The following is a 13,405-nucleotide window of genomic DNA, read 5'->3' as shown; positions in this document are numbered from 1 at the left end:
GGGCCGCCCCCTCCCCGAGCCGACCCCCGGGGGAGCATCCTCGCAGCTCCCACCCTCCTCGGGGCGCACCCCTCCGGCCCCGGGAGCCCCCCGGGGCAGGCTCCGCGCTGCCGGGGGGAATAACCAGCCCGAGAGGCCCCCACGGCGAGGGGCCCGCAAGGCCTGCATCCCTCGGCGGAGCATCCCTCGGGGCAGCATCCCGCGGGGTGACCCGGCCGGGGGCGGGGGTCCGCCGTTCCTGGGCCGAGCCCGGCGCCGCGATCATGCGCACAGCACAGCGCGCCCCCCGGGCCCCGCTGCCCCGGGCCGCCCCCTCCCGCCGCGCCCGGCCCGCCTCAGCCGGCCCGGGCCGCCCTACCTGCGCCCAGCAGCGCGGCGAAGGCCAGCAGCAGCCCCAGGAGGCGGCGGCCCGCCATGGCGCGGCACGGCTGCGTCTGCCGCGGGCTCGGCTCCCGTCTCCGCCGGGGCGGGACGCGGCCGTGAGGGGCGGCCGTGAGGGGCGGGCGCTCCGCGCCACCGCCCCCCGCGCCCCCCGCCGGGCCGCGCCCCCGCCCGGCCCCGCTCCCCTCAGCGCAGCGGCTGGCTGCGGGGAGAGCCCCGGCGCTCGCCGGCCTGTGCCTCTCGCCGAAAACGCGGCCCCGGCGCGCATCCTTCCGCCACATCGGCGTCAGTCCCCATCGCTCACCCGAGCGGGGAGGCGCGGGCGGCAAGCAGCCATGGGGGAGCGCAGGGAACGAGGGAGGGGTTGGGGCTGCTGCTGTTGCTGCCGGGCCCCGCTGTCCGTCACCCCCGTGTGCCCGCAGCCCCGTGTGCCCGCAGCCCCGGGCAGGGACGGCCGCGCCTTCCCGCTGGGATGGGGCCTTGGTGCGGCCTGGGGGCTGTGCCCTGCTCCGGGGAAAGTACAGAGATACCGGGGAAAGAGCTGCTGCAGTTTCACCCCTTAATGCCAGGTATTTAACGTGGGTTACGTAGCTATGGAATTGTTGACTGGAAGCGACCTCTGGAGGTCTCCAGCCCAAAGGCCCCATCGCAGCGGGACCCACGGACACCAGGTTACATCAGCCACAGCCACGTCTGAACACCTCCAGCGCTGAAAGCTCCCCTACCTCCCCAGGCATGACCAATAGCAATGCTGTTCGCCACCTTGGCAAGAAGATTCTGCTGAGCCCAGTCTGCCACTCCCACTGACCCTTTAGCCATCCCCCCAGCTGTGTTGGCTCTGTCGCTCGGGTAGCTGTAAACTGTCTATGCCTCAGCCGCCTTCTCGCCAGAGCAAACAAGTTACCCCTTGTGCACCGGCTGCTGGACTCTGTTCTCTGTGGCTCTTTTGAACGGGGGTAGGAATTTGTTTATGACAGGCTAAACATCTTCTTTGTGATATTTATAGGTTGTTTTGCTACAGAAAAGGGGATGAGGATGCAGCCTATTTTTAGGAGGTATTCCTGAAGCTTTACTGGGGACTGAGAGGCTGAAGAAGTGTCTGAGTAACCATAGTCCCATGTCACCTCACAGCACCTGGTCCACGCTGCTGTTCGCGGCTGCTCCAGCAGAGTCTCAGGACTGCCTTGGGTCCCTTTTTTTGTCCTTGGTGGAAACATTTCCTGAAAAGATAGCAGGCAAACAGACCATGGTGGGGCAGGGGGCAGGGAGGGGGTCCTGTCCCCAATAGAAGGGCCTGTGCTGAAGGATGCGGTGGGGTAACAGGGAGAGGGACGCTGTATTTCTGACTTTCATCTGTGGCCACAGAGCAAACTGCAGGCTCCACAGTGCCTTGCCCTGTGGGGGCAAGACCTTCCACACCCAGACTGAGCGCGTTTCTGTGAGTTTGTGTAGCTGGGCACGCTCGTATTATCGGAGCTACAGACACTTCTGTGCTGTGCAGGTCTCTGCTGCTGCAGCAGCTGAGGGCAGTAACAGGGGTCCCAGATAAGAGAAGCCGTGCTGGAGAAGATGCACCCCAGCTTCTACACTTGCCCGTCTGTACATCCTCGATATTGCCTCTCTCCCTGTTTATACAGAGGGAAATTCAGGACTGCAGTCTCGTTCGTGTCAAACTAAAGGAAACTAGCAGGACAGCATTTGTACCTTCCCAGCCTGGTTCCCAATAACCTCTCCGTGTGCTATTTGCATATCAATGGCTTTCCAAGCCTCCGGTAATTGTTGGGGGAGGAGGCGGGTAAAAAGGCTATTATTATATTAGCGTTGGATCAGCTTTAGCAAGCCTGAAGGCATGAGAGAGCATCGTGCAGCTGATGCAACCCGTGACAGTATATTGTTTGCCGTGCTGTGGGAGCCTGGGGTGTGCACCGATGCCTGGGAGTTGATTCATAATTACAAAAAGATGTATGAATGTAGCTTTGAATGGGCAGGAAGGCAGCAGCAGCGCTGCGCTCCGAAGCTGGAGGGAAGCAGGGCGGTGCGAAGCAGGATTTCGTATTGGAATCGAGCGTTTGGCTAAACCCCGGCATCCAAGGGTGCCATCCCTGGCTGGCCGTGCCCAGCTGGAGCTGGGCTGTGTGCGGCAGGCACAAGTTGTGTCTTTAAGGAGGCCGAGCCCAAGGCAGCTGGAAAGGCTGGGCCCCGGCCAGCAAGTGACTCAGCATCGCCTGACCTGTGCCCGGGAGCCGAGGCTATTCTTGGTTCGGGCTGTGTTTAAGGCAGCCGAGTTTAAATGGTTCCAAATTGCACCACAGAGGATGTGTTGTGAGGCTGCAGCCTCGAACACAGCGTGTTGTTCGGGGCTGCGGTGCCGTCTGCCCGGCGGATGGCTCCGAGCTCTGACCTTTCCGTTTTCTCCTCTTGGGCTAGATTCAAGCTGTAATCTTTAAACAGCGGAATAAACAGTCATCAGAGAAACTCTCAGTGGAAAAATCGCTTTCTATTATATTTTAACAGGTGTCATGCTCAACTCTTCTTGCTCCCTGGGCTTAGCACACTTGTTTTGTAACTGAGCAGAAATATGGGAAGGAGAAATGCTGATTGGGAAAGGTAATACTGGATCACACAAAATTCTGAATCTTTTTCTTCCTAAATCTATTCAAATAATTTAGCAGGCTCAGAACATGTAACCTGTTAGATCTCAGAGCCCCTCACAGGCGCTAATCAATTACCCTCGGGAAGTGATGGACCCATAAAAGGCATCAATTTCGCTACTACTGAAGTGCTGTTGTTTTAAAAGCAGAACGAGCTGTCATGTAGCAATGCACAGCCTTGCCACACAGTTGCCTGAGATGGAAAATGAAAATAAACAATTTAAAGCAAGTTATTTCAGGGGCTGAACTATGTTTCGCCCTTAGTCTATCTCCTGCCTGAGGTATTGTTTTATGGCAGTATTTTCAAATACAACAATTCTTTTCTAAGTAAAAAATTTGCTAATTTAGGGAGAGTTTTTAAATTCTTTAATGAAGCTGTAATGCATTTGGCCAAATTTTCTAAATGCCTCGTTTTCTAAAGTCTTGATTAAAGTTATGATCCACGTGGTTCCTTAAAAAAAAAATTAAAATGGCAAGCAGTAGTAGGAGCCGAGAGCTCCGAGCAGCCGTCAGCCGGCACCAGCAGCAGCCCGCGGCTGCAGGACTGGAGGCTATTCCCGGCTCCTCAGCCACCGCTGCATCCCATGCCGAAGGAAGGAGCAGGTTTTCAGCGGGTTTTCCTGAGCCTTGGGCTGGCGGCTGGCCACGCTGCCGGCTCTGGTCCTGCGCCAGAGCTGACATCCAGCAGACTTTGCTCTCCGGTGCCAGCAGCTGAGCGGCCGGGAGCGCCCCGGGACCCGGCTGGCCCAGCCTGCGGCGGGCTGGGCTGCGAGCTGCCCGCTGGAAGTCACGGCTGAGGAGAGCTCCTGTAAACAGCCCTACCTGCTCCTCACCGCCTGCCAAGTGTCGAGCGCTACTCGGTGTAACCCTCCTCCCAGAGAGCCTCCGGTCTGTTTCCTTGCACAGCCGATGCATTGGGGAATATTTGTACAAGGTAATTTTAAGTCTGTCGGTTCTCTGCCAACACAGGCTGTCTAGACTACTGCTATAATCAAAGGTGAGAGGTAGGTTCCTAATTGCAGTTAATCACACCCTAAAAGATCCCTTGTCTGTATGGAGAGCGCAGGCACCTTACATAGGTGATTAAAATGGGTTTGAGCGTTCCCTGTTGTGTGCTGGGTCTGCGGACAACTGCAAACAAATGCCTCACCTTGTGTAAATCAAATGCTTCAGCCGCACTCTTAAAGGAGAAATGTTAGTAGTACTCAGATGGACATTAACTAGAGAGTGCAGTTATTCTTGGCCAGCCCCCTGGGAGCACCTGCCAAGCATTTCCTCTCGTTTCAAACCTGGTTGTTCCTGCTGAGAAGGTCTGGTGGAGATTCAAGTCTGGGTCAAGGTGAGTGGCTCTTCATCGGCTGTCTGTGCCATTTAAAAGGGAAAGAAGAGAGGAACCGAGCAGCAGACTGGGTGTGAGGAGGGGTGTGCTCCTGCAGGAGCACGCAGGGATGAGAACAGGACTGCTTGGTATGGTTTGTGTGCCAATGAAATGCACCTGCTGGCACCCAAGCATCCATGTGCAGCTTTAGAATAAAAATGTTGAAACATAAATTAAACAGAGAAAATGAATTCTGGCCTCATTTACTGCAGGATGACAGCCAATGGGTTAAACCAAGGGGGTTGTGCACCTGTCTGAAACTGAAAGGGAGCAGCACAAGCCGTGGTCCCTGAGTGAAAAGTTTCTGAGAGTCATTAAAGCTGATGTGTGGACAGGCTCAAGCATCAGTGTGGAGATTCCGGCATCAGATGGACCAGGCTGTCCCCTGCTGTGGGAGCACGACTGGAGTGTGCCCAGCGATGGCTCTCAGGGTGCCAGTGGGAGCTGGCATGGCCAGGCTGCTCCTCTCCCCCTTCCAGCACTGTGTGTCTGCAGCACTCTGGCGCGGAGCCAGGCGCTGCTGGCTTTTGTCAGAGTAACTGTGATCTTCCACGGAAGGCTGCTGGGGCTTGGGGTCAATTCACAGCCCTTGCAAATGCCTTAGGAAGTCATATTTATTCTCTGGATTCCTAAAAAGCAGACAAACCTGGTGTGTTCTGTGGGTGGTTTTTTGTTTTGTTTTGTTGGTGGTTTGTGGGGTTTGTTTTGTTTGTTTTTGTTTGTTTGGGGGTTTTTCTTTTGGTTTTTTTTGTGTTGTTTGTTTTGGGGTGGTTTTTTGCGTTGTTTTGTTTTGTTTTTTGGGTTTTTTTGGGTTTTTTTTTAGTTTGTTTTGGTTTGGGTTTGTTTTTGTTTTTGTTTTTTTTTTGTTGTTGTTTTTTTTTTGAGGGTTTAGTTTTGTTTTTTTTTATTTCCACCAGGGACAGAAATTGCTGGCTGAGAATCTAAGGCCTGAACCCAAAAAAAACCATGTCTCAAGAAGCAGTATAACTGCTCTGGCCAAGATTTTTTGTTTTTTCTTAGCCTACTCCAGAAGTCTGCAGAATCCAAAAAGGCTATAGAGTGTAAGGTGACGTTCAGTGCATCAATGAACAGCTGTAAAAAAGCTTTTCTGCCTTTCCCAGCAGTTAATAACTTCATTGCACAGAACTTAGTTTTTCAGAAAGACCTCATGTGATTTTTGGCTGACTGAGGCGAGGACTGTAGTGGAATGTTCATAGTTACAAGTGGGGAGAATTTTATTTTTTTTTACGGGAAAAACCCCAAAACCCTCAGACAAACAAGCTTGCTTTCACCAAAGTCTTTGTTCCTCTTGCAGAGGGTGTGCAGTATTACCTGAAGTAATAAAACAGTGCATAAAGCAGCCTTCTTTGGGCTGAGAGGTGTGGAAATTGGAGAGCAGAACAGGTAGTGTCAGGGCAGCTGAGGTGTCTGTGTGGGATTTTCCCCTCAGACTGGACAGGGTGGTTTATGTGCCTGGGTTGGTATAATGGCAAAGAGCAGGTACAGCTCAGGGCTGGCACTGCCTGGGAGAAAAGTGTGTTTGTTGCCAAATTCTGGATGCTGCCTCTTGCAGAAGAGAGATGATTCTGTTTTCTTGGCTCCTAAACCTAAAGGAGACTTATCACAGCTAAATTATACGTGTCCCTTGGGAAGGCTTTAGAGGCCAAAACCACTGAAAACCCCAGATTCTTTCATCTAAATGCAGTCCTAGGAAATTACCATAGTCTCAGTCTAATATGCACTCTCCCTTGGACAATGTTGCCCCTCTTTTGTAAATAAGAGTTTGCTTGTTTACTCATCCTTCTAACTGTAATGGAAAACTTCCAATGAATATAATAAAAGTTATGTGCAAAAAGGGAAACTAACATTTTATTCTTAAGTTATTGCATAAGGTTTGTTTGGGTTTTCTTTAACCACAGCACAAAATTTTATAATTGGGCAATAATTTTATATAAACTATTGTTACAGGTTCAAAGTTCTGTTGGAAAGCATTCATATGTCAGGTTCTTTCTCTGTGAATCTTCTGTAAATGAGGGAGTTAAGAACCCCAAGTGCTGGACAGGGGGTTCTTCCCAGACCCCAAATTCTTCCCAGAATGCACAGATGTTCCCTTGCTGGGACCAGTCCTCACCACAGGCTGGTGATCTCTACCACACTAGCTGGAAAGATATGAATTTGATGCTTTTAATTTAGTGTTATGGGGATGATTTTCTTTTTATCAAACTCCAGGGACAAATACTAAGTGCTGTTACATGTGACATAAAACTAGGAAAAATTGATAGAATTCATGCCATTTTCCTACAGCTTCTGTTGTGCTGGGGCTGGTCTCCACCACATGGAGTCTGTGACCTGACCCCTGCTCATGGCCCTCACGGTGACACGAGTGGAAGGGGTTACACAACCTACTCATGAAAGAGGTTATCTGCTGACAAACCCAGTTGTTTCTACTGCTGATGTCATGGAGAGGTTCTCCAGATGCAGCAGAACTCCAGGGCTAGTAAAAAGCAGAGCTGGTGGGTGTTTAACTGTTGACTTAATGAACAGAGAAAAATCTGACACTATTTTGACATATGCCTGAAGTGATGCTGTCTTACACTCGTGCGCCTTTGAATTTTGTTCCTGTCTTCTTTTTAACTCTTTTCCCTCTTACTGTTGCTGTATCATAATGCTTTCCTTCTCCCCTTCCCTCCCCCTATATTCCTTAACATCTTCATGATGTGGGAGAAATTAGCAGCCCAGTCCTGGTCAGCATCCGAGCAGTAACAAACCAGCTGAGATGCAACAAGCCAACACTGCAGCAGAGCAGGCTGACACATCAGGCAGCCCTCCAGCTGCTGGGAGGTGATTGCAAAGTATAAATAAACCCTGCCTGTAGTGGAGAACACAATCAGCTCCTCACCAGCACAAGCCTTAGCAGAAAGCACGTGAGTGCACAGATGTATTCAAGTTTTGTCCTCAGCTTGTCAGTCCAGGTGCTCTGGGCAGGCGTAGAAGGGAATGGTGCTAAACATCTGACAATCAAAACAGACTCTTTCTGCTGGATCATAATATAACAACCAGCTTTCATGCCCAGACAGAATTCCCACTGGTGTCAAAGGTTTTATTTCCACTGAGAAATTGGTAAGCGCTGTGGATTTTGGAATATTATCAACATTAAAACAACAGTCTGGACTGTGTTTCCCCTGCTGTTGTCATGTGAAACACTTAGGGGTGACTATAAGTGTAAGTCTCTGGTACTATTTAATTTTGTTCATTTGATGGCAGAATAGCTGTCTGCTCTGTTAATTAATTTCTCCTGCTGTGCTTAGGTCTTTCACGCAACACTGGGGAAAAAAAGGTCTTCAGGAGTGAGACAATGTAGCACAAGCCCACAAAAGTTGTTAGAGGGACCCGGGGGAGTTGAGGGGTTTGGAAAGACAGATTTATTGTTTAAAAATGGTTTTCCTGTAGAACACAAGTGTGTATGTCACTGCAGAGTCAGTTGGCAGAGCACTGAATGGCAGGAGTTTGCCTGACCTGCAAACTGGAAACCCATTAGGAAATTCTGTGATAATTCACTCTAAACAAGTTCATAAGGGATGGGGAAGCTGTTTCCCATTCAAAGCTGCTGCACCTTTTTACCACAGGGATGAGATTTGTGCTGTCTCCTGCAGCTCCACTCTGGGCTCCTCGGGCTCGACTCATTCCTGCTGTGGTCAGGCTCTGAGCTGTTCCTCACAGGTGAATAGCACTGATGATAATTAAATTTTCATTCCACATCTTGAGCCAACTGCAGAAGTGTAAATATTGTTACTGCTGTTTTACAGGTGAGGGGAAGACGTGTGGGGAGGAATGTGATTAGTCTGGAGAGCTCAGCCCCATGCTCTCGCTGTGAACTCAGAGCACTTGCACTGAGGGGGAGACCTGAGAGAGGATGAAGAAAAAGACCCCCTGTGTTATTGCTGCTCTGTGAGAGGCTGAGGGCTCTGAAAATCATAGAATGATTTGAGTTGGAAGGTACCTTTTAAAGGTCATCTAGTTCAGGCCAAACCTCAGGGTGTTCCCAGCCCCATGAACCTGGCCTTGCATGTTTCCAGGGATGGGGCATTTACCACCTCCCTGGGCAACCTGTGCCAGTGTTTCTCCACCCTCATTGTAAAAAAAACTTTCCTTGCATCTAGTTAAACTCTTTTAGTTAAAACCATTACCCCTTCTCCTGTCACAACAGCCCCTGCTAAAATATTTTCCTCCATCTGTCTTATAGCCCCTTTAGGTACTGGAAGGTGTTTTAAAGTCTCCCTGGACCTTTTCCCTCTGATCCTGTTCCAGCAGGTCCATGTCCTTGCTGTGCTGAGGATCCCAGAGCTAGACAGAGTGCTTCAGGTGCTGCTTCCTTGGCTGCATGCAGAGCACCAGCAGCTTTGGTTCGTGTGTCTGAGCTGTTGCATGGCTGGTGTTGTGGGCAGTGCACCAGAGCCAGGCTGGTGGGGCTGTCACGGTGCTCCTCCAGCTCTCAGACCCAACACTCAGCACAATTCTTTCCTTTTCAGCATCTCTCCATGGCCTGGCACAGTGCTTGGCCCCTTGCTGCTGGGTGCATGAGGACTATGAAATGGTCTGTGTGTCTGGCGTGTTCGTGTGTGTTGTGACTCTTTGGAAGAGCTCGCTGCTTTGAGCCTACCGTCTCCAGATGCAGCGTCTGCCATGCCTCTTCCCCCCGATGCTGTCCCTGGTGGGAGTGTTTGCTACATCAAAGCCCAGTTTGTGCTGCGAGAGGATGATTTCTCTGGTATATTTACACTTGTAAAGGAAGATTTTTTTTTTCCCGCTTGTAAATATCACGGCACTTCTGTTGCTTCTGTGCTGGCCCATCTGTGCACCATTTTCACTTGTACTGACTCATGTTCACAGAGTAGTAAGAACTGTCTATAAGTGTTTTAATTTCTTAGTTAGAGTGGGGCCATTTTGCTTTCCTGCTTAGCTCAGAGGCAGATGTGTGCTGGGGTTTTTTTCCTAATGACTTCTCTGGACTCTATTGCACTGGTAAAAATTTTAATGAAGTAATTTTCACTTTTCCGTTCAGATTTTTCAAGACTTCCTGTGTTTCTAGAGTTTGTTTTCTGCAGCCAGATGTGCTTTCTGCCTGTTTTCTGCATGGCCAGAAATCACTGTACCTCTGAAACCAGGTACAACAACTTTAGCCTGTCATAAGGTTTCAGCTTCAGATATTCCTGAAGAAGGAAACTTTAGGTTGTTCATGCAGGTTGCATTCAGCCCCCTTGCACTGTGCCGTGCTCTTTATTGTGAGTGATCATGTACTTCTGTCTCACTGTAGAACAGACCTCTGTAGAGACACCTCTGGCTGTTCTCAGAGTAGACAGAAGCTATTTACTGAACTGCTTTTGAACATTTTGACCATTTTGACTTGTCTTTGCTGCTCCATGTGCATGCAGGGTTGTCTTTACTGCCTCCAGGTCAGACCTTGCTCTGTGGCCAGGCTCATTTCAGCAGCTGCTGCTCCTGTGCTCAGGAGATGTCGTGTCTGTGTCCTGCTCAGCTTGACCTGCCCCCAGCTCTCTTCTGGCCTGGTACCTCAGAGAACCAGCAGCCAAAGGGCACGTTTGCAGTGAAAGCTCTACAGGCCCTGCAGCTGCAGAAGTGTCCTTGGTCTCTGCTGGATTCTCTGTGTCCCCTCACTGGTGTGTCTGGCACAGTGGGCACCAAGCTTGCTCAGCACTGAGGGGAGTCAGAGATAAATGTATATATGTATGTGTGTGTATGTATATACATACCTATACGTGTTTAAGTCTGAGGCTGAAATTGGCCAAATTGTGATCGTTTTCTCCCCCTGACAATATGAAGAGATGTGTTTCACAACAGTCAAGTCTGCCAGCATTTCAAAGTGCTGCTTTTAGAAGCATGGAGTTGTGAGAACATTTCAGTAAATTACAAAAAAAACCCCCAACCCTTTTAACAGGGGCAAAAGAGAGTCTTTTTCTTTAAATATATTCTTGGGAGAGACACAAGCCATTTCAGCCAAAATGAGAGTTTAGCCTGAGGCTGAATCCAGCTGGAGAAATTTTCAGCCTAAACAATTAATTATAGATGAAGTTATGAGCAACCAAAACTGGAGTTTGTACAACAGTGTAATTACAGCAGTGCTTTAAACTCTGGAACACTGGCACTGGAGTCAGTGCAGGTTCTGGGGTGGCTCTCTCAGGAAGGACTTGCAGAGCTGTCCTTCAAACCAGATAAACTCTGGCTTGCCTTTTTGAGGGAACAGGAGCAAACATTTCTCATCAGAAATAATCTGCTGCTGAAAGATGAATTAACTGGTGACCTTCAGAGCACAGTCTTGTCTGTATTTGGAGTTTAGCCAGGGTCAGGTTTAACCAGGCTATTATGTTCCTGTTGCACGTGGGAGGTTGTGATGAAGAGGGAGCCTCCTATGACAGGGAACAGCTCAGGCAGAAGGAGCTGGCATGGCAGAGATTAATGGGGCTGCATCCTGTTAGCAATATCTCCATCTGAGCAAGGCTTTCCTGGGAAACTGGAAGGTAACCTCCTGATGGTGGAGGCTGTCTGTTGTGAAAGAAGCTCCTTGCTTAGCAGGGAGAACGCATCGTGACTGCAAGTGTGCCCTGAATGAGTGATGCCTCATGGAGATGCTCATGCCACACACAAAGACGTTTTAGAAGCTTGCACATGGGGAAATATTCTTGAGTCTGGCTGCTAAATTGAGCTGCTTGTGAACCCTTTCAGCAGTAGAGATAGTGCTGACAAATAGTCATCTCTGGTGATGAAAGGAGTGCAGGTGAGAGGAAATTTTGTGGGAGGAGATCCTGCTCTGAATTTCTTGTGGAAACCATAATTATGTGATTCAGTGTAGAAAGGTATGAGGGTTTCCAGTGAAAGCTATGAAAAACACTTAGGGAAGCAGCCTACAGATGAGGCTGCTCATTCAGACCTTATCTATTCATGTGGGAGCGTGGAAACCTTAGCACTCTGCCTTATCTCCTCTCCCCCGGGAGATCAGTGCTGAGAGTCTGACCTCTCCCTTAGCGTTTCAAATCAAACCTGCAGTAACAGTGGCTTTGGTCATGCACTGCCTCAGTCACTTAATGAAATAATCTTTTTCCCTGCCCTTCTGGGCAGAAATATGTCTTGCCCAAATTCCACTTAAGTGGTACCTGGAGGATAGCTGTAACAGAGCAGAGCTGTGGCAGAAACATCCTCCCTCACTCCCTGCAGGCTTTCCCTGCAGGTGCAGAGCTTGGGGTGTTCAAGGCAGTGGAAGTTTGACTCTCTCACTGGGACAGTTCCTATGTTTATGAAGAGGATCCCTGTTTTCTCTTGCTCCTGGGCTTCTGCAGTTCCCTGCAGGTTTAAATTAGCTTTGATTCAATGTTTATTAAAAGCAGTCAGTGCAAGGAGAGTCTCAGATCTGGAATGGATTTTCTCCAAAAACAAGGGCACCTCGGTGCCAGCACAGGGGTATCCATCCAAACAGCTCTCAGCCAGAGCTGGCCAGAATCTGTTTTGCTTTCTCACACTTGGAGCTGGTATATTTTAAAGGATATCAAGCAGTAAATGTGGCAAAGGGGAAAAATTGTTACAGACTGTATTTGGCAGAAACCCAGCAAAGATAAAATACCATACGTTCTGTGCAATGAGCTCCTGCATAAATGATTCATTCACCAGAACACAGCTGGGGTCAATGTCTTCTACTTGAATATCCAAAGTTATGCAAATATTTTATGTGGACTTTCTAAAAAAGGGGGAGAAAAGACAATATATAATGTTCCAATAAAAAAGCTCTTTATCTAAGTAACTTTTAGGAATCAAAATCCCACAAGAACAGTGTCACCATGTTATACACATATATACAGCAGCAAATGACAAGATATGCCCTAGAGATGCAAACTATGAAAAGATTGCTTGTTTTCCTTTGTTTTGCCAGCCAAGTCTGTGTTACAAATTGTGTGTTTTGGAGATCACACTATTTCAAAATATCAAACTGCTAATTAAAGAAACTACTCAAGGAAACTTTCCAGTAGAACAATATATGCTGTGGGATAATAGTAGTCACTATTTCTTTAATGAGTTTCTTGCCTAACCAGAATTTCTTACAATACATTCAGTGCAACCATTCAGTTAGATTATTATGAATCACATGTGTATTATTTCTGATTTGGTATTAACATAAAAACTTCTGATGAACCATAGTATTACAAAAACAGGTCTAGTGTATAGAATGGCAGTATCATTCCCGCTGATAAAAGACTGGAAATGAAGGTCCTTATGCAGCAATACAATTTAATGCTTTAGTTTCTAGACTTAATTTGCAAAGGTGCTGGGAAACTACAGGTCCAGCTGAAGCCTGGAAGGTCAGGGTGTCAATCCACAGCCTGAGCATTGCTCTGCAGTGCAGCATTGCTTTCTGTGGATCTGAATCAGCAAAAGGTCATGGGAGGAGAAACCTTTCTTGGTGGTGGTCTTGTAACATGGCTGGTTGAGAGAGCAACTTGAGATTTTCTTAAACATTTTTATTTTGCTGTGGTGAAGGAATTTAGCAATGCCATCCAAGGAGACAGTGTATACAAGACCTGTGAAGTGATGCAGGTAGATCAAGTCAAGGAAAGTTGTGTAGCAGAGATAAGAGTGGAGAACATAAGATACCTCTTAAATCCCTTCCCCATTCTGTGAGAGTATGGTGGTGAAGATACTCCTTTCAGGTTCTGAATACAAGTTGACATAATGAGGTGATTTTCCAAAAATATTCCAAGAAGGTGTATAGCTTTTTCAGTGGCTTGTTGGTGGTATCTAGGTGCCTCATTTGGTATTCTTGAAAATCCTTCCTTCCTTCTAAAGAGCTTCTCTAGTGTCTATTTTATTTTCACTGGTGAACAAGAATGACTCCTTGATCTTGGGTTTTGCATTTGCAAATAGCCATTCTTTGTATTCTCCTCAGTTGAAGAGAGCAAACAATTTAAAGCAAAGAATGCAAGAGCTTGTG

At 48.6% G+C, this 13,405-nt stretch overlaps 1 protein-coding gene across 1 annotated transcript in view; it reads right to left on the bottom strand.

The window, feature by feature from the left end:
• Positions 1-677, bottom strand: part of CD99L2 (CD99 molecule like 2) — a 29,772-nt gene extending 29,095 nt beyond the window's left edge. The window contains exon 1 of the mRNA XM_064426922.1: positions 359-677. Coding sequence (XP_064282992.1) covers positions 359-662 — 304 coding nt within the window. The 5' untranslated portion in view covers positions 663-677. The remainder of the gene's footprint in view (positions 1-358) is intronic.
• Positions 678-13,405: the final 12,728 nt, after the last annotated feature.

This window comes from Passer domesticus, chromosome 7 (assembly GCF_036417665.1).
Source record: "Passer domesticus isolate bPasDom1 chromosome 7, bPasDom1.hap1, whole genome shotgun sequence".
In the NCBI taxonomy this organism is placed as follows: Eukaryota; Metazoa; Chordata; class Aves; order Passeriformes; family Passeridae; genus Passer; species Passer domesticus.
This window is presented reverse-complemented; position numbering and strand designations above follow the sequence as displayed.